This window comes from Rhyacophila brunnea, unplaced genomic scaffold (genome assembly GCF_057557595.1).
Source record: "Rhyacophila brunnea isolate RB1 unplaced genomic scaffold, BYU_Rbru_1.0 scaffold_14, whole genome shotgun sequence".
Classification (NCBI taxonomy): Eukaryota; Metazoa; Arthropoda; class Insecta; order Trichoptera; family Rhyacophilidae; genus Rhyacophila; species Rhyacophila brunnea.
In genome coordinates, this window is record NW_028232796.1 from 39,420,700 (window position 1) to 39,444,500 (window position 23,801).

General features: G+C 35.1%; 2 protein-coding genes across 2 annotated transcripts in view; one reads left to right on the forward strand and one right to left on the reverse strand.

The window, feature by feature from the left end:
• The window catches only part of sev (receptor protein-tyrosine kinase sevenless), a 148,886-nt gene extending 129,476 nt beyond the window's left edge, over window positions 1-19,410 (forward strand). Inside the window, exons 28-36 of the mRNA XM_085942297.1 lie at window positions 667-1,050; window positions 2,672-2,896; window positions 4,367-4,695; window positions 5,604-5,798; window positions 6,275-6,494; window positions 7,468-7,675; window positions 8,599-8,762; window positions 11,439-11,498; window positions 13,894-19,410. Coding sequence (XP_085798423.1) covers window positions 667-1,050; window positions 2,672-2,896; window positions 4,367-4,695; window positions 5,604-5,798; window positions 6,275-6,494; window positions 7,468-7,675; window positions 8,599-8,762; window positions 11,439-11,498; window positions 13,894-14,456 — 2,348 coding nt within the window. The 3' untranslated portion in view covers window positions 14,457-19,410. The remainder of the gene's footprint in view (window positions 1-666; window positions 1,051-2,671; window positions 2,897-4,366; window positions 4,696-5,603; window positions 5,799-6,274; window positions 6,495-7,467; window positions 7,676-8,598; window positions 8,763-11,438; window positions 11,499-13,893) is intronic.
• A 1,110-nt stretch (window positions 19,411-20,520) lies between these two features.
• LOC147075969 (uncharacterized) overlaps window positions 20,521-23,801 on the reverse strand; it is a 30,359-nt gene continuing 27,078 nt past the window's right edge. Inside the window, exon 11 of the mRNA XM_085942301.1 lies at window positions 20,521-22,724. The gene's annotated coding sequence lies outside the window, so the exon portion shown is untranslated. The remainder of the gene's footprint in view (window positions 22,725-23,801) is intronic.

The window sequence follows — 23,801 nt, forward strand, 5'->3', positions numbered from 1 at the left end:
AATTAGATTTTACCCGGAGCACCAAAAATCGTAGTGCCCCACTGCTCCGGTTGTTTTTTTATTATGAAATTTTCGTCCTAAAATCTAATGAAAATAGTAGATATATTTTGACATTTTGCAACACTGGAATTATTTGAAATATGGCAACACTGCCGAGTGATAAATAACCTCAATTTTTTGACTAAAGAGGCAAATAATGAGAGACGATTTGCTGACAGCAATTTTCTTTAATAGAATTAATAATGAAAATGACTATTATTTTAAAACTCCTTACTTATTTTTTTATTTTTCTAACATTTGTATACATATAATACTTATTAAAACTTTTTACCCGAAGCGGAGCAAACCATGGAGCGGAGCTGGAGCAAGTATTAGGTACCGGAACGGAGCTAGAGCGGAGCAACTCAAAAAAGGGTCCGCTCCAACGTTCTGAAATAATTTGACTTATCCCCTTTTTCTTTTTGTACATAATTACTTCACAAATAATGAAACAATTGGACACAATTTTATATGATAAACATGATATTATCATCAGTGACAAAAAAATTAGTCATCTTCAGTTATTTAGATTTCGGGTGAAGAGTTTGGTGGTGGTTTTATGAATGGTTTAACTCAAACTTTTAAACAGTATTTATTTATAAATTTAATCTACTTGTATATTATTAGGAGATCGTCCATCGTCGCCTGGCAAACCGACAGTCCAGCAACTGTCAGGAGCCGTTTACCAGCTGCAGTGGTCTCCATCGCTCCCACACGGCAGCCCAATCCGTCTGTACCGACTCTACGGCCATGCCACGCCCGCACAACAACCTAGAGTACGCACACACAGAAATACCAGACAGACAGACACTATACATACAGACATTAAACCAATATACATAACAAACAGACAAGTGTTTGGAGGAATGAGGGAGAGGAGAGATGCAAATTATTCACGGCTGCAGGCTGATGTTCCATATTTGAGTGTCGAGGATAATGCGGAGTCTATGCTCTTTGAGGTGACAGATGAGCCCGTTAAGGATGGATGGAAAATGCTCTATAATGGATCAGGTATGTTCGTTCATCTAACATTGTAATTATACATTGAGCTGTAGTTAACCTTCTAATGCTCCTACTCCGTTGTCATGGAATTCAGATTTAAAGTTGTTAGATATTTAGGTGCCACAGTTGCCGACGATGGTGATCATTCCAGTGAACTTAGGTTAGTTCAGTTCAGTTAACTTCTTGGAGTAAATGTCGTTTGTTCAACGCGTGGATGCTACCTGTGCTCTTGTATGGCTGTGAGACGTGGCATCTTACTAAGCTTCAAAGGTCTCGGCATTGTCCCTGCAAAATCTTAGGGGTACATTGGTACGACTGCCTTATAAATACTCAAGTTCATAAGCGGACACAAAAGCCCACGGTGATTGAAGTAATCACGAAGAGACACTTCACTTGGCTGTTGCCAGAGAGTGCGATACTTCGTACCGTTGTGGCACAACCTCAAGTGTTCTATCGCTGTGGCCGGCCCTCCCTCACCCTGCAGTGGTGGCATGGCGGTAGGCGCAAGAGTTGGCGACAAACCGAGAGACATTTAGAACTGCATAGAATACTGGGGTCCGTTGGATTTCCTATAATTTACTAGACAAATTTCATTCATTAACCATAACCATGAGTTCAAATTACCATTAATATGCAGTCATTTGGACAGAAAGAATTGTGTGATGGTGTTTGTTGATTATTTTATTATTTTACATAACATGAGAAAATGCGAGAATTAGAGACAAACTTATTTTTGAAGTTATACTTCTTTTGGCAAGTTTGGGAAATCGGATCAGAGCGTATTTTTGGCGTGTGACATGTAACACATAATTTATTTTTTCACATGAAAAAAAACGCACTCGATTGGATTCGAACCACTGATTGTTCGGTTATCAGCCAAACGCACTACCTTTACGCCACGGTATGGTACTGCAATCGTGATGATTATACAGTATAATATTATAGTTTAGAATTGTTCCGTAGCCTAGGCAGCGAATTTATTATTGTCAGCCATTTGCAATTCCTTACGTAAACAAACGATTAAACGTCAGAGTGACAGTTGGTACTTTAAAAATAAAAACAACAAGAAACCATTATATAATTTAGTAATATAAGTTAAAGTGTATAGAAATAAACCAACGGCGTTCCAATAACCGGTCCTTTTTCTTGAGTGTGTAATTTAACAAGATAATTAAGAGCTAGTCAAAGAATCTAGTTTATCACAAGTTTTGTTTTTGTTTTGTGATGCCAAAGAAGTATAACTTCTAACGCGCGTACATAAGTCCACACACCGATTTTTTTTTCATTAAGATTCTTAAAAAACAATGCAATATTTATGTTGTCTTCACTCTTCCATTATTTTAAGTAAATCTACACCCAAATACAAGAATATTTCGCCGGTAAACATTATAGACGTACATTTAACTATCACAACTGTCAAAACTTACCTACTTTACTCATCTTATGTCAGAAACAGTTAGTAGAGTGTGGACAAGTCGGGCGACTTATTGTCCGAGGACTTTAGACAGCGTTGCCAACTCTAGAACTGTCATAAATATAGTGTCAATGTTTTCTCACCAACAAAAATAAAACATCTCAAGGCAATCCGTCATTAGGGTTCTATCAATTTAAAATAAAATATATTTTTCAGATAATTATTGGATAATAGCAGAGTTGAAACTTAGCGAGCGCTACATATTCTACGTGCAGGCGTTGAACGCGTACGGCTGGAGCGACTTGTCAGAGCCTAGCGAAGAGTTTGACTTCTCGCAGACGGGGCTGCTGGCCATCCCAGCCGACTATGTGCATGTCACTCTGGGCATTGGGATCCCTGTCTTCATCACTCTCTCCTTAGCCATTGTAGCCAGCATATGTTGTGAGTTTAATATTTTTCCATGAAAGATACTATGATATTATGATATGAACACATTAGTTTCAAAACCTACCTAACGATTTGAATTTTTTAAATTTCGATGCTACGCTGTTCTCTATTTCATTATCTACGCAACAAATATTCATTAACATTCGTAACCGCTCTATATACAGAGCATGTTAAAATTAGGTACGTTTAGTTTCAAAACCTAACCAAGTTCAAAATAGTTAAATTTCATCGCTAGAACTCTAGCTTGGGCCCGGCGTGGCAGGTCGACCGATTAAGTCAGAAAAAGGCACACCACAAATTTGCTCTTTGTTTTGCTTGTTGGCTGTGAGATATAACATCTATTAATTTATGCTGAAGGTTGCGTCGTATGTGTGATGTTATATGTTCGGGGCACAATAGAAGTGAGACACAGTGAGTATTTTCTTGGGTATATAGTGTGGCAATACATTTTAGATTGTACACGGCATTAAAGGAAACTGTCCATTGATATTTGTTACGTAAGATTTACAATATGGTTTTAATTGATTTAGATATTCACGGAGTCGCGTGTGAATATTTGACTGTACAGATCAAGGCCGAATATGCGACTGATTTGTTAACTCTCATTTCCGCTTAGTATTATTGTCTGTGCCATACAAATAACCACAGACAATAATACGTCGGTTGTAGAGTTGGATAAACCTCTACAGATAGTATAAAAAGGTAAAAAAAGGTGCTATTTTACTTAAAGAATATTAATATTTACAAATATGTGGCTATGTGATGCAATTCGATGTGATATGATGATTGATATAATTAAATGAAATTCATAGAAATTTATTTTAATTATGTTTTGTATGTTTCCTGACTAATAAAAATGGCTATTTATCAAATATACAACAAAAGGGGTTGCGATTGGTGCTTCATAATTGAATGGCGAGTGCCGACAACTCAATAATTCAAGTGGATTTATATAAAAATACAAAGAATCGCTAAAAATACACAGAATACGCTTAATTTTACTTATCTTAAGCCTGGGTTTCCATTGTGGATACCATTAATTAGGGAACACTAAAGTGTAAAATATCATACTGCCCATAATTTTAGCGATAGGTATGGGGGTCATGGATTCACTTAAATCTACTCTAAGTGCATTTTTAAACACTAAATATTTTTTTAAATGTTGCCACATTAATTCCGGCAGAAATAGTGTTAATATCAATTAAGCCCAAAGCAGTCTTTTCATATTTGTCTACAATTTGGTTCGTGGAGTTGTGCGGGTTTTGATAACAAGATGCTCATTTGGTTCACTTACCCATTTGTATACATAATATCGGTTTTGGGTAGATTTACTTTCATTAAATTTCATTCATTATTACTTTAAGAGACAATTAGTGTGTATTATGTATTCGGCCTTTCAACATTATGTACAAGGAATTAATACTTAGAAAAGAAATGGCATCCTAAAGAATTATTGATTTTTAGTGTTGAAACGCCGCGACAAAAAATCATCTCTAAATCAGCTGTCACCGGGGCATACAATTCTCCGCGGGCCCGATGTGGAACTGGCTACACTGCGAGAGTTACCGCGCTCCCGGGGTGGTGGTGGGATGTTCCAGCACTCCACCAACATCCTGTACAACGGCGCTCTATGTCAGCCGCCTACCGATGCTGACATCGCCTTGCTTCCTCACATCATGAGAGAGCAAATCACTCTGACCAAGTTCCTAGGGTCGGGGGCCTTCGGAGAGGTGTTTGAAGGGAAAGCCAAGAATCTGGAAGAGGCGGGAAGCGAGATCAGGGTTGCTGTTAAAGTGAGTGGAAATTTGATTAGATTTTCAGATTGTTGTTATTCTCTGCATGAATAAATCTATATTTTACTAGCTGAAGTACCTGGCTTTACACAAAGTCGCTTCGTTAGTCATTTTATATATATCTTACTCAATTACATTTTTTCAATATGAAAATAATTCTGACAGCAGTAAAAGTCAAACAAAAGAACAGCAAAATAAAATCGAATCCAAAATATGCATAGGTACTTTATCTTTATCTGTGGTAAAAATTCTAAATTTGAGGGAACAAATAAACAAACATACTTTCTATAGACAATTCTTTGTCACCTCACAACATTTCAGCCATTTTTTTTTTTAAGAAAATTGATTTTTAAAAACTCACCAACGCATCAGCAATTTGTAATCTTAGTTCAATGAAACCATATACGTATAATTGACAAAGTTTAGTGGTCACTATTTATGTCGGATTTTAACAGCCTCCACCCTTCCGCTGGCGTACGCATAACATGAATGTTGTTTATTTACTTATCGAGATAATTGATTTTAAACATTTCATTATTCAATATCTCAAATTAATCTCTTGAGTCCCGATATCTGAAAAAATAAAACAAAATGAAAGAATCAAAAGTGCATGCCTGTCAAATATTAAATATCATAAATCACACGTAATGCCTTGTCCACATGGCACGTGTCTCGCCGCGAGTGAATGTGGACACCTCAATGAGGTCATCTGTATCAGGAATGCGCGCGAGTCAAAATGCGCCATGTGGACATGGCCTAAGCAAAACTGGATACTTCAGCTCGTAGTTAATAAAATCATTTTGGAATTATTGTTGTAATATAAAAAGTTAGTATGAATCCTTAGTTTCATAGTCCAAACTCTTCATAAGAAAGTAAATATAATAAGATTGTGAACACTATCGTTTCAGACTCTGCGAAAGGGCGCCACTGATCAAGAAAAGACAGAATTCCTCCAGGAGGCGCAGCTGATGTCCAACTTCAAACACGAACACATCTTGCGGATGCTGGGAGTGTGCCTCGACAACGATCCTCACTTCATCATCATGGAACTGATGGAAGGAGGGGATCTTCTCAGTTACCTGAGGGCTAGAAGGCCAATGCTTGTAAGTCTGACAAATTCTAGATAAATATTCAATTAAACAATATAAATTTAAACATGCAGAACTAAAATAGAACCTTGTTTTTTAAGAAGAACTACTTCTGGCTTCTTTCAACAAATCTCTTCAGAAGTCTTTGTCAAAGTAAATGCTTTCTAAATAAGTACCGCAAGCATATGACAGACATCGTTAGCGCCACCAAGTCAACGAATTTTTGTTCTGTCAATTTTCTTGTGTCCTATTGAATAGTTTAGTTATCCATACGGTATACTTGAACTAACCTGTGCAGTCAACCAATCTTCGATTAACTATAAATCTCAGCATTGTAGTATCTTTTATATTCTGGCCGGTACGCCACCATGGCCACTTGGGTAAATAACAATCCCTGTGCTCTTTAAGGGAGGTAGATCTCTATACCTCTCCCTCTTCACCAAACTTGTGCACACCGATCCAATAATACTATTGTAATATAATTGTTTCAGTATTCCAATGATTCCCTGACCCTCCACGACCTACTGTCGATGTGCGTGGACGTGACGAGAGGCTGCCGTTATCTGGAGGAGATGAGGTTTGTCCACCGCGACCTGGCATGCCGGAACTGCTTGGTATCCAACCAGGTGCGAGGGCGGGTCGTCAAGATCGGAGACTTTGGGCTCGCCAGGGATATTTACAAAAATGATTATTACAGAAAAGAAGGCGAAGGTGTGTATGATGTGAACGTGTAGTTTTTATGTAGTTAAATTGCTTGCATACTTGTTTATTTTAGTTTTCTACGAAGATGTGGTCTAAGTGTTAAGTTAGGTTAGGTTCAACTACAGGCGGCCCTCGACTTTTGAATGTTCTATTTTCGCACAATTTGCTATTTCGTACAATTCTCAAAATTTAGATTTTTTTGATAATGCAAAAAATGTGCGCTTCTATGGAGTAGCTCTTCTCTCCATTACCTTCCCAAATACATAAAAGGGTGGTATTCAACTATATCTTGACAAGTTTATAAAGAAAACTTCTGATTGCTAATACTATCGGTTACTCTGAAGATGCTGAGGTACCCCCGATGTTATTGATATCTGTTCTGGAAGGTTGCGTTATGTGTGCGTGATATGTTGCTTTGGGTTGTGAAGAATGATACACAGTGGTTGCATTTTTTTTTTTTTTGTATTATAAATAATAATTTGGATACACAGGACGGGCACATTACTGTTCGTATTGAATTTAGTAGCATTGACATTATGATATTAAGGTTGAAACGTTATGCGGAGTTGCGTGCATAATTTGACTGTGCCGTTGAATGCTATATAAATGGGCATAGATAATAATGTGTCAGTTGTAGGATTGAGTAAACCTCTACAATACGCCTTGTTAACTTTATTATACCCATTGATAAATAAATATTTTAAAGTAGGTACTCTTTTTGATGTTTCCTTTACATCCCTCTACTTTCGAACACATCTTCAGGAACCAATTATGTGCGAAAGTCAAAGGCCGCTTATATCATGTTTATCAATCTGAAAAGATCTAAAAATCTTCAAATTTTGTATTTAATTTTTTGAATAACTCGAAACATTGTTTTGCCGTCTAAAATAGTGTTTTCCAGTCAGATTTAACATTATTTGCTTTCGTTCTCTCCAATGTCTTTGAAATCGACCTATGACTAATCAAATCTGAAATTTGGCAGGCTTACTCCCAGTCCGTTGGATGGCAGTGGAATGTCTCACGGATGGGGTATTTTCATGTGCGTCAGACGTGTGGGCGTGGGCGGTGCTCTGCTGGGAAGTGGCGGCGCTGGGGCGGCAGCCATATCCCGCCCTGCCCAACCATGCAGTCATGCGCTACGTCCGGAACGGGGGCACGCTACCCAGGCCTCCCAATTGCCCGCCTACTTTGTGAGTATTTCCAATTCCATAACATAGATATGAAAATTACCGATTATTAATTCAAAATGTTCACAAGACATTTACAACTGAACCATACTGGTAATTGATTATGCGGACAATTGTACACAGGGGCAATAATTGATCATGGGGACTTGCTTTACCCTTCACACTGCCATGTCTCCTCACCAGTTATGCAGGCGTATACCGTGGCGTAACGAACATTAGGTGCTCTTCAAATTTGTGCCGAAAGTCTCCCAGGAGCAACTTCACAAGACCTTGGTTAGCGTGCACTAGAGTGTGCATGATTCTTACTTCGATATAATGTATTACGGTCAATTCTCGATGAGAAAAGACTTACTCGCTCGCCGTAAAATGCTGCAAACTTTTTAAAAGCTGAGAAGTTTCCCCTCGTAAATACGCAATGTCGCAATGGCCGACTGGTCCAACTGAGGGTCGGACCGACTTGAGAAGCTCTTCCCTTTCAATCGACATATGGGGACACTCCCAGAGGATCTGATTGGCATCCTGCAATTCGCCACATAAGCAAGTCGGAGATTCTATTAGGCCAAGCTGACAGAGCTTAGAGGCAAAACCGCTGTGTTCGGTTAAGAACTGAGAAGTTCAATGGTCTGGTGTCAATCTGGTTATCTCCATGCGCCACTTTATATTATGAAAAAACAAATGTGTTTGTCTGCCCTTGGAAGAGGTGGTCATCGACCCTGCCATGCACGCAGCGCGGTGTCATACACCAGGTCGCGTGCAATAACTTTTCGAGAACACCGGCTCATGGATCCAATACCTGAAGGCGGCGATATTAAGATCATGGGGACAAATGACCATGCAGATTGTTTTTGTATGTAATGTAATGTATGTAATTGTTTGGGTATGAAAAAAATACCTATATCATAAACATATAAATTTAACGTTTTCAGCTTTAACCTGCTACAGAAATGCTGGAGCTATAACCCGGATCACAGGCCGACATTTAAACATTGTCTGGAAGTGCTGGAGGCTTTCATGGAGACCATTCCTGAAGATGTTTTCTTGACAGGGACCATGAGTGAAGAACCTCAGTATATCACTGTTGTTCCCGATGGTAAGCCTTTCCCATTTTCATCTGCTTAAATTTCATTAAATCATTTGGTGCTTTGTCTTGCCATGAATGCTTTGGAATATTTTAATGATCAATACAATGTAATATTTTCTATGAATAACAGGAAAAATTCAAATTTGTATCACCAATAAAATACTATGTTGCTAATATAGGCGTATTGTTCTAATATGACTGATTTGTATTTCAAATCGTGTCCGGAAATTTGTACGTTAGCAGTTCGCCGTATCACACTTCACCATAAAATGTTGTATTGCAAATATTATATTATGGTCATATATTAAAGTCTGTCCAACCTCTGGGTCGTATAGTACTGAGATAAAATTCATGTCGAAATAAAACACGGTTCTTGTCGATTTATAGGAAGAAAACGGCATAGAAATTTTGAAAATAGCCGATATACTGGATTTTTTGTTAGGTTAGGTTGGGTTTTCCTTCTTGAATTCATGAATTTTGCCAAAATCAGTAATGAAAATTGGCGCGGTTTCTGTCTGGCGTTCTGTAAACCGACTTGTACCTAAAACACAAAATACGTATTTAATAAAATACGAACGAAATACAAGGGGAAGACAGTAGAAAATAGGTATGTAACTTAATGTATTAGAAATACAGAACAACGCGTAATTTTTTCATCTCAGTACTATAGAGATGACCGTATGGTATATGGTCATCTCTTTCCGATAAGAAAGCTCACGGCAAACTGTGATATGGTGAAATTTAATATGTATAATTTACAATATGTAACCATTTCAAATAAAAGATTTCAATTTCTTAAATAGCCAATCAAACTTAAAATATCTACTATTTCTTATAGACACAGTCACAGTCATAACAATGCGTCCTCAATCAATAATAGATATTGGTAACTTGCTTATTAATTTCTGTAGTTTTCTACATAATACATTGACTCATCTTGCTGATTTAAATCAATGTATATATTAAATTATGAACATGTGACCCATTTAATACATAGTGCAATTAAGAAATGCGTGGGTAGTTATGATTGCGGACTGTAACTAAACCCGGCTGGCCTACATCATTGACTAATCATTTTTAATATATTTTAAAGCGTGCATGTTCTACAATACCTTTCCAGGTCATATTCGCTTACCATACCTTTCTACATAAATTTCTATTTGGGCAACATTCGCATTTTACCAACATAATACTTTCACGGTTGTTTCCTGTGTTCTCTGGTGATTGGGCTATCAGCAGAGGTGTTGGAAAATACCTCCTTTTATAAAGATGGAGCCTAAATGCACGAAATTGAAGCAAAAAATAGGACCATTGGTCTACTGATTAAGTTAGCTACAGATGAATGCATTGCAGGTTAATTTGCATAGAACTTCACACTAGGTACTGCTATTAAATTTATTTACGAATTTGCAGGGGGTGTAAAAGGACAATCCAGTAATACTAAACTTTAGTTTAACTTATTCACATTGAACATAAAAAATTACCGCCATATTGCGTGAATAAGAAATTCGGAATGGCAACTGAGCGATGTTCATATGTGTGGAGTTTAGCAACTTAACTATGCTCCACGCGTTTGTTAAATAATTTCAAATGTCATAACAGAAATAATGTATAAGGCTCCTTCTATTTATAGTCAAAATTCACATAGCGGATTGTCTTTTTTATACGCTTTGCAAATTGGCAAATAAATGTCATAGCAGTAGTGTGAAGTTCTTTGTGAATGAACATATAATGGAAAGTCATTTGAAGCTAACTTAATCTCAGTGGACCAATAGTCCTTTTTTTGCTTCAATTTCCTACATTTAGGCTCCATTTCTATTAGAAGGAGGTTTTCAATATCTTTGATAAAAACTTTATTAGGAGAATGAAAGTCATATAATGACAATAAAAAGAAATCTGCATTTATTTATGTACTCTCACCATCAGACTCTGACATTTCCTCAGATTCAATTAACAATTTTTCTGATTAGCATTTCATCTCAAGGTCATTCACTGATCTCCGTATTTTCCCTTAAAATATGGTCTTCTGTGCCAAAGGGTATAAGTGATGTAGTCTTTTTTTAGCAGAATACTCCTATATTGATGAATATTTCCTTCACTATTCTCACTTCACATTCTTCACAGTTCTTTTGCTTGTACAAAAGGTTTTCAGTTTAATACAGTTCTTCTTTTCTTCTTTCGACCATGTCCGATCCTAAACTCAACCTATTAGTTCCATACCCTGACACACAAATTGAAAACAATATATGTACTTGCCAGACCCAGGATTCGAACCTGGGACCCACGGCGTTATAGTCCAACGCTTAAGCCACGCGGCCACCGTGGTCGTTTACAGCATCATAGTATAATCTTCTTGAAAACATTTTAAGCAGCGGTTAGAAGCACAATTTTATTCAAACTCAACGTATTTAGGCAGGAACATTGACGAATACATCTCAACTACTTACCCCCATGCACCAATCGATCCCACCATTTACTGGGATCGTTACGTTTGCTAAATTTTTGACAGCGATTATAAGACGGTCCCACGTTCAGAGTCACCAAAAGCATGTGTCTTATAATCGATGCAATACGGTATTGAAATTTCTCTTGTTTCTTTCATACACCCTTTACTCAACTGGCATGATTGAAGGCTTTCTTTGACTCCTGCATGTTTTGATGATTGTTTAATTGTGCTATTTCCAGCGATGGGAGTTTCTAATCGGGCTTACTTTATGGAAGACTTTCAAAATAACAACACTTCAGGTAAAAATCTACATCTTTAAAACTAATAAATTCATTGCATGATTAGTTTCTTGGTACTTTCTTTATATCGTTTTAATATCGTCACTGTACAGAACAATAATTGGCGTAACCTTCAAATATCAAATTGTTCAGGAAGTGAAAAAAACTGTGGGCCAAACCAACCCAAGAAGGTACTGTAACTCAAACATAAGTAGGGTTTTTGGTCTCAAAACACTTTTTTTTAGAATTAATAACCATGTCCTTGCTTTTCCGTTTTACTTATTATTTTATTACAAATTGAGAATTTTCTTTTATTGATATAATAAGTGTTTTCGATATTTCTATACGGAGTCGAGTCGTGGACCCTGAAGGCAAGGGAACGGAAGACAAGTGATGCCTTTAAGATGTGGTGTTGGTGCCGAATGCTTCGTATTTCTTGGACGGAGCACAGGACGAACCAGTCAATCATCCAGAGACTGAAAATAAAGGAACGGCTCTCGACAATATGTCTGAGAAGAATTCTGCAGTTTTTTGGATGTATTGTCAGGCGCGGACCGGACAACCTGGAGAGACTGGTAGTTTTAGGTGGCCTCCAGGGAAGGCAAAGCAGAGGAAGAACTTCTGCGTGCTGGATTGACCAAGTGACTATCCATTCTGTCCTGAGAGAAGCGGAATATCGAGAAGGATGGAAAGTCTTGGTCGCTCAAAGGATGGCGAGATTCAAATGTGGTCACGATCCTCAGCCATGAGTGTACGACCAAGAAGAAGACATAATATATTATATTATTTTATTTTATTACAAATTGAGAATTTTCCTTTATTGACACACTGTGTTTAGAGCATGGTTTCCCAAACTATGGGTCGCGACCCACCAGTGGGTCGCAAAAAAGTGGTTGAAAAGTGATGAAAATATAGAAGATCTTTTATGTGACAAAAGTGGCAAGGAGTCTGACTTCCGAACTCCCTCAACGAGTTCGCATGAAACCAAGCGACGGAAAGTTGTGAGGAAATATTATGACCCTGCATATCTAAAACTAGGATTCACTTGGAATCATGATACGATAGATCCGCGTCCTCAATGCGTGATTTGCTACGATATATTAGCGAACGAAAGTATGCGCCCAAGTAAGTTGACGCGTCATATAGAAACAAAGCATTCCAACGATAAAACAAGCCAGTAGACTTTTTTCAACGTAAATTGTTGAATATGAAATCTTCAACAAATATTGTTTCCCATTTCGTTAATAATTATTTTGGGGAAGAGATGAAAAAGTTTGATTCGTTGTGTTGGATTTGTAACCCATTTCAAGACGACTTACCAACTAGTATGTCAACAAAACCAAGTGAAGAACTCATTGATTTATCAGAAGATACGTCACTGAAAAATAGTTTTAATCGTAAACAGTTAAGGAAATTCTGGCTCTCAGTTTTCGATAATTATCCTTGCCTGTTCGATAAAGCTATGAAAGTCCTCCTCCTCTTTACTACCTCATATCTATGTGAGGTCGGATTTTCGGCTATGGTTAACATTAAAACTAAATACCGAAATAAATTGGATTTATCAAACTCACTGCGATTAAAAGTAACTAATGTTGAAGTTGATGCTAAAACTGTAATGAAGAAAAATAAGAAACAAATACATCCTTCCCATTGAAATAACTTTGTAAAAAAACCTTGCAGGTGTAGGTATTTAAGTAATATTTTTTTTTTAATTTTAGTTGTGTTTCTTATTTCAACAGTCTTACATTCATATTGGTAACACTTATAATTTTTTTATTTTTTATTTCAATTAGAACAAAAGACAGCATTAAGTAGTTCCACGACTCGCCACTAGGGAATCTGAGCATTACCAATATTTATGCCCTCTTTTCTCTAAGACAGCTAAGAGGTGGGTCCCAAGATTGGAAATTTTTGTTAGATGGGTCGGAGCCCAGTCAACTTTGGGAACCACTGGTTTAGAGGATTACAGCATTTGGCTGGAATATTTTTTGTCATGTTACAAATGGCTTAAAAAATAGTTCTGAATTATTTTGATATGAATTAATATTTTGGAATTTATGATACTTAGCCAGTTTGTGTAAAAAGTATGCAATAAGGCCATTGCCATCAAAATGTCACTTCGGTGAAAAGTGAAGGTTACACCAATTGGCCTGTACAGTGACGATAATATAACCTATTTCCAAAAAGTTATACCTAAGTCCACATAATATGGTCAAAATCTAATAAAAAATATGTACATATTATTCTATTTATGACACCTTCCAAAACAATCTTATTATTTTGTTTTATTCATTAGACAATTATTGAAATGAAAAATAGTATGTTGAAACCCATCTTTACATGTCCATCCATTCCATGAAGTTTGATCGGGTGTTCGCACTTAATCATTTTTTAATATTCTTCTATTCCATTCCAGGTGACATGGATACAACTAGTTTCTCTGAACCCTCGGATGTATTACCAGATACCGTGTTAAACGGTGACACGGCAAAGCCTAACACGCCAAAATATCTAGAATTAATCTACGACAGCGATCACGCACCGGAAAACATCCAACGGATTGACGGATACGAAGTGCCGCGGTCGAGCATCCGAAGCAACGCATCAAGAAACACGTTGACACCGCAAGAACGCGCCGAATCCCGACCGTGCTCAGTTACGATCACGACAAACCCGCGTAATTCCTTAGATAAAAGTTTCACGGTAAAAATTCACCCGGCAAATGCAACCGGGATAGTATATAATAGTAGGGATTCGGTCGGCACGTCGGAGCCGAGTAGTTTACAGAAGCTTCTGACCAGAGGCGACAGTTTTACGGGGAATAGTGATTGTGTGGGACACATTAGTGATGATGAGAAGATATCGCACCAGATTAACGAGAGTGAAGCGAAAAGACTTTTAAATAATGGCGCGGGGGGAAGTTTGAGGATGCCTTCCAACAGAGACGAGACTGATAACATTGGAGGCTCTTTGAGATAAACAATGTGCTGATTGTAGATGAAGATTGCAATGTGCTGAATCTTAGAGATTCTTTTAATATGTTTATTAAATTTGTCAATTCAATTTATAATGAAACAAAATAATTGTTTAAAGTTATGAAATAATTGTTTACTGTTGTCATAATAGTACCCACTATAATAGTATCCAACAATTCCATTATCATCATCAGGACCGCATTAAACCTGTAGTTAATCGTTAATCCTGGTTTCCTATAATAATCTAGTCCAAGAGTGACGTACCTTTTTATACTTGGGTGTCAAAAAAAAAATACTTGTCTAAGGATTTTTTATAATTACATACACTATTTTAAATTTTCCGACCATGTCTGATCCTAATAAGATCATATGGGCCTCCAGTGGAGGTTTGTATTATTAACATATTTTGTTTTCACGAGGTCCATACACTGACTCTTACACAAATTGAAAAACAATGTGTACTTGCACGATCCAGGTTTCGAACCTGGGACACACAAGCCTAACCTAGCGCTTTTACCTAAAGAAATTTACTGTTCAGAATCCGGGTTGAGACTTTTTTTAACTCTTTCCCAAAACCAAAGTCGAGTTTATGCTACCAAAAATATTATTGGTTTTTAAACTGAAAATAAAATCCAGAATCTGTCAGTTTCCCATTTTCGACGGATACTACGTATCCTAATTTCACAGAATTTTGCGGGATTTACAGAAAGTTCACCACCACCTAGTCAGTGAATTTGAGGCTTCAGTGTTGCCAACTGTACTATAATAATAGTTCCGCGTAAAATGTAAAATAGTAAGTTGTGCTATATTACATTTTATTCCAAATATGCCAAAATACAACAATTTTGAAGCATTCACAAGATTCTTGTAAACAAGAAGCTATTTATGTCAATTAGTTACCTTATAGGTACCTAACCTAATATTCATATTACAATGGTAAATACGAGAATGTAAACAGAAATTCCGATGTATTCTACAAATTTAATATTACTAAAATATGTTTTTACCTAAAATATTACAAAATAACAATACTTTAAGAATTTAAATACAAAATAACACTTCCAACAATAATATTTAAAAGTCAAAAAACAATAAATAACAGAGCATTACGGCTTTATGTTATGACATTCAATCTGTCAAAATTAGAATAGATGACCGCACAGCGACAAACTAGCGCCTCTACCGGGGAAGCATGTGAAACACAATACATAGTTGCAGTTGTAAAAATCGAAGCAGAAATAAGACTTCTCATACAAAATCAAAGCAGGCTACTTGAATAGGTAGCTTAGGCCTTAGATACTGCTTGATTCAAAAATTGTCCCCCTGTTGTATCCCTCGTTGGGTCTATTCTATACTTATCGACCGCTAAAGTGATAAAGTGATAAATATTATCAAACTTAGGGTAGGTTTATATCAAAGTATTAGCACATATTGTAACAATTACAATAAGTCGATTGTATTGTAATTGTTACAATAAGTGCTAATACTTTGACACAAACCTACCCTAAGATTGATAATATTTATCACTTTATCACTTTAGCGGTAGATAAGTATAGTAGACACACTATCGTGCTAGCACTATTCCCACTCTTTCTTATAGTGCGGTTTCCAAATATTAATTGATTGGAACTATTGTTTTGTTTCATTATAATATTTTATTTTACTGTACAGTTTTTCTTGTTATATTATTATCGAGTGCGAAACGTAAGTTTTGGAGTAATAAAATGTGACTACGCTGATATTATTATTAATTTAATTATGTTCTGTAAATTATTAGTGTTGGAACGCTACAAATGTGACTACGATAAAATTTATTCCTTGTTATTTATTGAATGTATACTTTTTTAAATAAAAATTGTCCATGGCAACTATTTGATCGATTTTGTTTATAACAGAATGATAAATAATTACAATATTCAATATAAAAAAGTAACCCTATTAGCGTACAGAAAAGACAATCTAAATTTAAAAAAAAGATTATTATGCCAATGTTCCAAAAAAAACATAAAAGACACTAAGTATAAAAAAATATTCCTTTGTTCTATTAAATAATTATGACTGATTTATTTATGTTTTGACAAATCGGTATATTTACTATACTGATGAGTTATATGAATTTTAACTTTGTGTATGTAAACTATAATTGCATTTATTATGTGGAATTCCGTTTTCCTTATTTAACTATGTTATCTATGATTAATCTGAACATGTACATCTATTAGGGGTCGTCCAAATATCGACCGTGTTTATGAAAAAGGGCGTAACCCACACAGAACAAATTTTACAGGAGAGGCAAAAAAACGCTTTTTGTATGTTTTTGGTTCAATATTAATAAAAAAATAAGCACAGACATTGGGTGCATGATGATTGATGATTTGGTGTAATATCTTATCTATCTAATAATAATAATTAAAGAGTTATTACAGAAAAATCATGAAAATTGAGGATAAATGTTTTTTCCCTTAAATTAAAACTTAATTGAAGCTGAATTAAAACCTGAATTTAGATAATAAATCAGCATCTGCGGCTTACTTCCTTTTTACAGAACGTGTATTTAGTTGTATACATTGTCAATATCTAATAAAAATACTTTTCGAAAAATCGAGGGTTACGCCCTTTTTCCTAAACACAGTCGATATACTGCCATGCCTTAAGACCCCTGGTGTGTGATATAGTGTGATGATTTGAGACGAAGCAGAAGACGGGTTGTAGAAAATGTGATGTGAAAAAATAAACTTATTTTCTATGCCGGAATTAAAACTAAACAGAGGGTAAAGGGTTAAGTGACTATTAGGGATGGCGGGCCTATATACACTGAAAATCGTGTTGACATTTATGGATGATCCCTTATGACTCGTTTTCCGTATCCGGACAATTGGCCACATGCAGATAGATTGATGCGGTTATTGAAAAATTAAATATTACCCACTCACTGTGATATTGAAGAAAATTCAAATTTACCAGATCACAAAAACAAATATTTTTGGTCCATTGCAATAGTAATATTTAATAATATGAATCGAGTGTTGTTCAATCTTATTGTAACAATTACAATAAGTTGAATGTAATTGTTGCAATAAGTGCTATATTTTAACAGCACCTCTCTTGCTGCTGTTAAAATATAGCCTTCATCTCTGTCTGTTATATCGAGGTTCTACTGTATATTCGACAGTGTCCTTAAATTACTTGTTTTTTCTTATTTGATGTCATGATATCAGAACGTTACAAATCAAAAATATAAACCTTGTTACCGGCTGTTGTATTTTTGACAAATGTTAATATTAGATACCACGTGGTACCGCACTAAATTATATTGACCAACACGCGAGAGAATCATCAAAGCGGGACAGCATATATATTCCAGCTATATGCCATCCTAATTCAGAGTACAATATTTATTGTCGTTGTAGATTCAGTACCATAATATATTTAATTTTATACAATGGTTTTCTTCCGAGAATTGACATTATAACACCATTACATTGAATGAAGATCATTAAAAACCCACAAGAATTTCGTTCAATAATACATTCTGTTCTTTATTTCTTAAATTATAAGGCTATTGATTTTATTTTGTTCCACAAATATTTGTAAAAAATTATTATTACATATAATACAAAGAATGACATTTGAAAGTGTACATAAATTAATGAACATGCTATGAGCAAAAGTACAAAAACCTATTGTAACATAATTACGGTGATTCTAGTCCGAAAAGGATAGTATTAGAATTATTAAAATATAATTTTTAATTAAATGTATGTAGCTCTCTTGTTTTGTCCAGTTTTCAGTTAATTTTTACATAAGTACCAGAAGACTGTTCGTAAATTCCATTTCATAAACTTGTATTGTAATGTAAATAAATAGTCTATTTTTTGTATTATTTATTGATATTAAATAGGTATCTGGTGATGGCTTGTTTTCGAATATTAGTTTTAACTGATGCGTTGATTCACTCACTGTATGACAGTACACAGCAACCACTTATGCGACAGATCACAGGTAATGTTTTCATTTCTGAGTGTCTGGACATGAGAAATTGAAGTGGGGGGAATGTGGGTGTCCCGCTGCAGATGCAACGAGCCTAAGGCGCACTAAGGCCTTGTCCAATGGTGTGATTTGACTCGCGGGCATTCCAGGTACTGGTGACCTCATTGAGCCGTCCACATGCACTCGCAGCGTGTCATCTCTTGCAAGACAAACGATCGCCAGACTCTCGAGTATCCTGTGGTGTTGACTGCCTCACCGCTCGAGATGACATTGTTTATACCCATTCAAAAATGAATTACGTCACCTAACTTGTTCACTGCCAAATGAAATGCGTTATAAGGGGCGCAGCATATTTTTGTTACTTTGAGACACACGCCATCTGGACAAGGCCCTATATATAGTGCAGAGCACGAGCAGTAATCCAACAATTACGCAGTGTGTGGTCTGCCGCAATGCTCAATCTTCTTCCAGATTAACATGGTTGTCCACCCACCAATTACATGTACCTCATTGCTTTGGGAGCAAGACACCTGTATTTCCCCGCCTCCATTCCTCTTTACCCATGCTTACTATATATTTATTGTCAGTCATTGTCATGACAAAAATGCATATGTAAACATTTACCTACTTTTGTGTCAATTTTAACATGCATGTGTGTAGCTGGCTTTACTGTTGTAAATGTCCGAAGTCCTCTCGTTGAAAAACAGACATTAAAATTATAATATTGTTTGTTAAACAAGCAGAAACCAGATATTCTATATCTTTTTTGATATCGTGTAATTTTTCTGTTTTAATAAAACTGATATTATTATATTCTATAAGCATATTAAAGACAGTGACTATCTCTCTTAATATTTTTTTATACATTATAGGAAGACAATTATTAAATATAATAAATCTACAACACCAAATTAAACTGTATAAATCAAATGTGAATTTGAAACTGCATGTATGGATTGATATTAAAAAGTATGAAAACATAACCTCTAATGTTATTTTCTTCCCTTACAATCTCGGAAATCTTTTTGGAAAATTTGAATGTTTTAGATTGAAATGCATGTATTCAAAGTGTTCGATTCGGTTGCCAACCTGCGATAGAAGATTCACCAAAAGAAGAAAAATGATGCAATGAAAGATAAAGGGCAGCAGAAGTGCTAACAGAAGGAGATTCTCTTAGTTATGTAAGCGACTTGATGTAGGTGTCGAGATTTGATAGGTCTGGCCAGAATAGGGAGATGTATTGCATTTATTTATAATTTATGTACCTAACCATTCAAAATGCATTATTTTCAATGGGACGTACTCATTTTAAGATTTAAAAAAGAAACATGTCTCAAACACCGTCACTTGCATACTATCCATTCATTTTATGAAATACTTAAAAATAAATAAAGGAATATACTATCTTCAGTCACTTGCATACAAACCTAATCACGATGCCGGAAAGACGTGTCATTTATAAAACATATTTTTGTTTATTGATTGCTGCAAATTTTAAAACCTATCGGAACAACTCGGGTGCCTAGAAATTAAAAAATGTATATTATTCTGTTTACTTATGATAAATCTTTATTCAGTTTTTTCCGAGCTTAATTAGATCTAAGAATAATTATTGGTCATCTAACAAAGTTGAATGTGGAGTGGGCAAGCTAAACAGGCTTCTTCAAATAAATTCAAATGCACTGCACAATATGTAATTATCACAGTGTTTGAACCTACCTGCAGGCATGTGATGGTATTATTGGTTCAGCAAAATAACTTGGGTACCCTCAGAAATTTGTACATGTATTTTCTGTCGATACCTATAAATTATTCCACTTTTATTTTTCATTAGCGAATCTCTTACAGCACCACATTTGCTAGTGACAACACCGTAGGGAATTATTGATTTAATTTAATAAAACACTACGATACAATGCATTTCCACCTTGAATTGACAGTCAACACAATAAAAGAAAAACTGTATTTAGTTGTTCTGGTCAGCTAGTATTTTATTAAATAAGTATCATATTCTATTGTGTTTATAATCACATGTTAAAATAAAAACAAAATAGGTTACTTCTTTAAATTTTTTTATTGATAAGAAATATCGCAAATATGTATATACATTTGAAGACTAAACAGGAAAAACGATCAATCCAATATTTATATATAAACAGATATTAACAATGCCATCTTGCAGCATGTCTAGTAATTTTCCTGCAAAACGACAACCAAACCAAGTATTGGTATGTTCAAAAGGACAATCTAACTTACGTTAGTTACAGTTACAGTCAAAAGTGTATGTTGACGGATGATCATGAATAAATCAAGTAAGTAATGTTCATCGAATATTTAATTTAATTAATGTCTTTTTATTGTGCCATCCCTAGCGGAGGTCGGCCATCATCAGGGCGATCATAGCTTTGTAACTCTTTCTTCATTGTAATTAAATATTTTTACAATGCTCTTAATACTGTTTTATAATATTACATTTTTTATTAGAAACTTATACACCATCAAAAAATGTCTGATCGTTTTCCCGTGTCTTCATGGGGGGCCTGGGCCCTAAAGTGTTTTTTGTTTTACATTAAATATATTTAATAACAAACATGTAGCAATAGTCAAATAAAAAAAAAACTTCATAAGTACAGCTAAAAGCGTTAGTTTTTAATTTATAAATGCGCTTTATTTAAAATTAATTGTTATTGACTAATTGCTAATGCCAAGCGTACCACATCTTGGAAAAAAAATGCAACGAGATTCTTTAGTAGTACATACTTAAAAATTAGAAAAATACTGTTTTTTTGACATATTGTGTATTAAATTTGTAAAATTTAGCTAACATTATTGCTTTAGAAAATACATATTTGCATTACTACTTTAGAGCTAAAATGCTATAAACATTGTAGGTAATTCAGGAGTGAATTGATGGCCTCACTGGCCCAGAAAATTTTCCAGTCAATCGGCCCAAAATAAAACATTTGAAAATAGTGTAAATCCTCTGAATCAAACACAACATGACAAGGCGGCGCTAGGAATTATTGCAAATTTTGACGTTAAAATTAATTGTCAATGTTCTCATGGAACAACACTCATTTTTTTCTAATAGGTTAAGCAAACATCAGATTATTTACGCACATACAAAATAAAAGATTGATTGGCAACGTACCCATGGAAAATATAAATTTGGATAAAAGTAATTCTTACATAGGGCACATTATAATGTTACAGTATCTACGAAATCAATGTTTTGTAGATAAATTCTTTTAATATTAGAATCTTGAGATCGGAAGCATTAATCGAACATATGTATATAAAAAAAATTGTTAATGCTAAAACCTATAGTCTACAATAAAAAAAAACTTTCAAAACCATTATAATTGAGTTGTGACAATAAAACGCAAGTGTAATTAAAAAAATAATTAAGTTCGGCGAAAATACATGTCAATGGAAAGTTAAGGAGCTAAGGTCCTAGGGGATGCCTTTATTCAGTAGTTAACGATATCGCATGGTTCAGTTTATTTATCTTCGAAAAACTTTAAGCAGTTAGATGTTATACAAATTTATCAAGATAAAAAAAATTAAGGCCTAAAATATTATGTAATTATCTAAATTGAGACCAAAAACTATAACTTGACGTGCGGCAGTTTGAAGAACTGATGGCTCGCAATTAATATACTGGCTATACTCACACCGCAACACTAACGCCAAGGTCAGGTTATAGTTGTCAGTTTATAAAACTTAGGCGATAAAAGTACAAAACAGGGTAAAAAAAAGAAGTAATATTTTAAAGTAGGTACCAACTATTTATTTAAAAAAAAAAAAAAAAACTATTAACTTATTACACTTTTAAGATTCACAAAAGCGACAATTTCTATATTATAAAAATTCATCTCACAAAAAAGTATGAAAACAAATGACAAATGTGATTTTTATTATTTACGAATCGAATAATGTAATAAGAGATAATAAATTTTAATCTTATGATAATAAAATTTGTGGCTACGAGATTATACCTATAATGCCATTTATACTTTATACTATGTTTTAACTGATTCACAAAACTCGCTATGTAACATTACATATTGTGAAACACAGTTAGTAATAAAACATACACGGTGTGTTATGTATCAAGTGATAACTGCCAATTTTCTAAGTTTGTAAACTTCAGTTTGGCACCTTTAGTGAGGTGACAATGTGAAATCGTCGAAAAGATAAATCAGGTCACTATGATCTCTAAATTAATATAGGTTATGTAATTTGGTGAAATATTTGTCCTTGTGTTCCTCACTTTGGAGACCTGTAAGAAGACATTAAAATGTTTTAAGAAATGTAGCAAAGCTCACAATTTGGATGGGGGTGTGGAAGTGAGGATATTATTTTATGGGAATAGAACAATGACAAGAGGAAAATCTTTTCTCTGGGACAGATGATACTGGACATTTGTATATTTATCGATGACCGCAGCAGTGGCACAATATTTACTAAACCTGTGTAGCTGGCGCGTACACTAATGATATAGATATCGTTGTTCAGATTCGGCATTGAAATAGGCAATCACAGCACCGGAATACTCGGTCAATAGAATGGCGCATAAAAACAAAACAGATGTCCATCTTTGTTTTTTTTTTACGAGAAATGGATGTCAGCCACTTGCTCAACCTATTAGGTCCATACCCTGACTCACACACAAATTGAAAAACAATGTGTACCTGCCAGGCCCAGGATTCGAACCTGGGACCCACGGTGTGATAGTCCAACGCTTAAGCCGTGCGGCCACTGTGGGTGTAATTGAAAAAAAAAATATATAAGTAAAATTGTTAATAAGTTTAAACAATATATCGTCTATGTTCTGGCAGAACACACTAACTGGAGAATACTAGTTTTGAGTAACTTGACTTTGAAGTTGTTAAAATGTTTGAAATGGTCTATCATGTGAGTTTATTAAGTAATCATAAAAAGGATGACTTTAAAATAAAGACTGTTTATTTATTAAGAAGGTTTCCAGACGGTATAGTTTGAAATAAGGAACATTTTAGTATAACTAACTCAATATGTAATTTTTCCAAAATTAGTGTCTTCTGCCAGAACAGTGACGATATATTTGATATTTTTGTAAATATAATTTGTCTTAGTTTTCCCCAGTACTCATTTTTATTACCTTCTAAATCCAAAACGACAAAATACACTTACGGGGTGTTTTACGTGGGCGAAGTCGCGCTAAGCGTTGAGCGGCACGCGCAACTCAAACGTATAACCGTGTGTGAAAATGTTCGTAAAAAGTCTTTTTTTGGTTGTACGTTTATACGTTTGAGTTGCGCGCGCCGCTCATCGCTTCGCCGACGTCGGTCACGTAAGACGAGCCGTAAGAATGAAA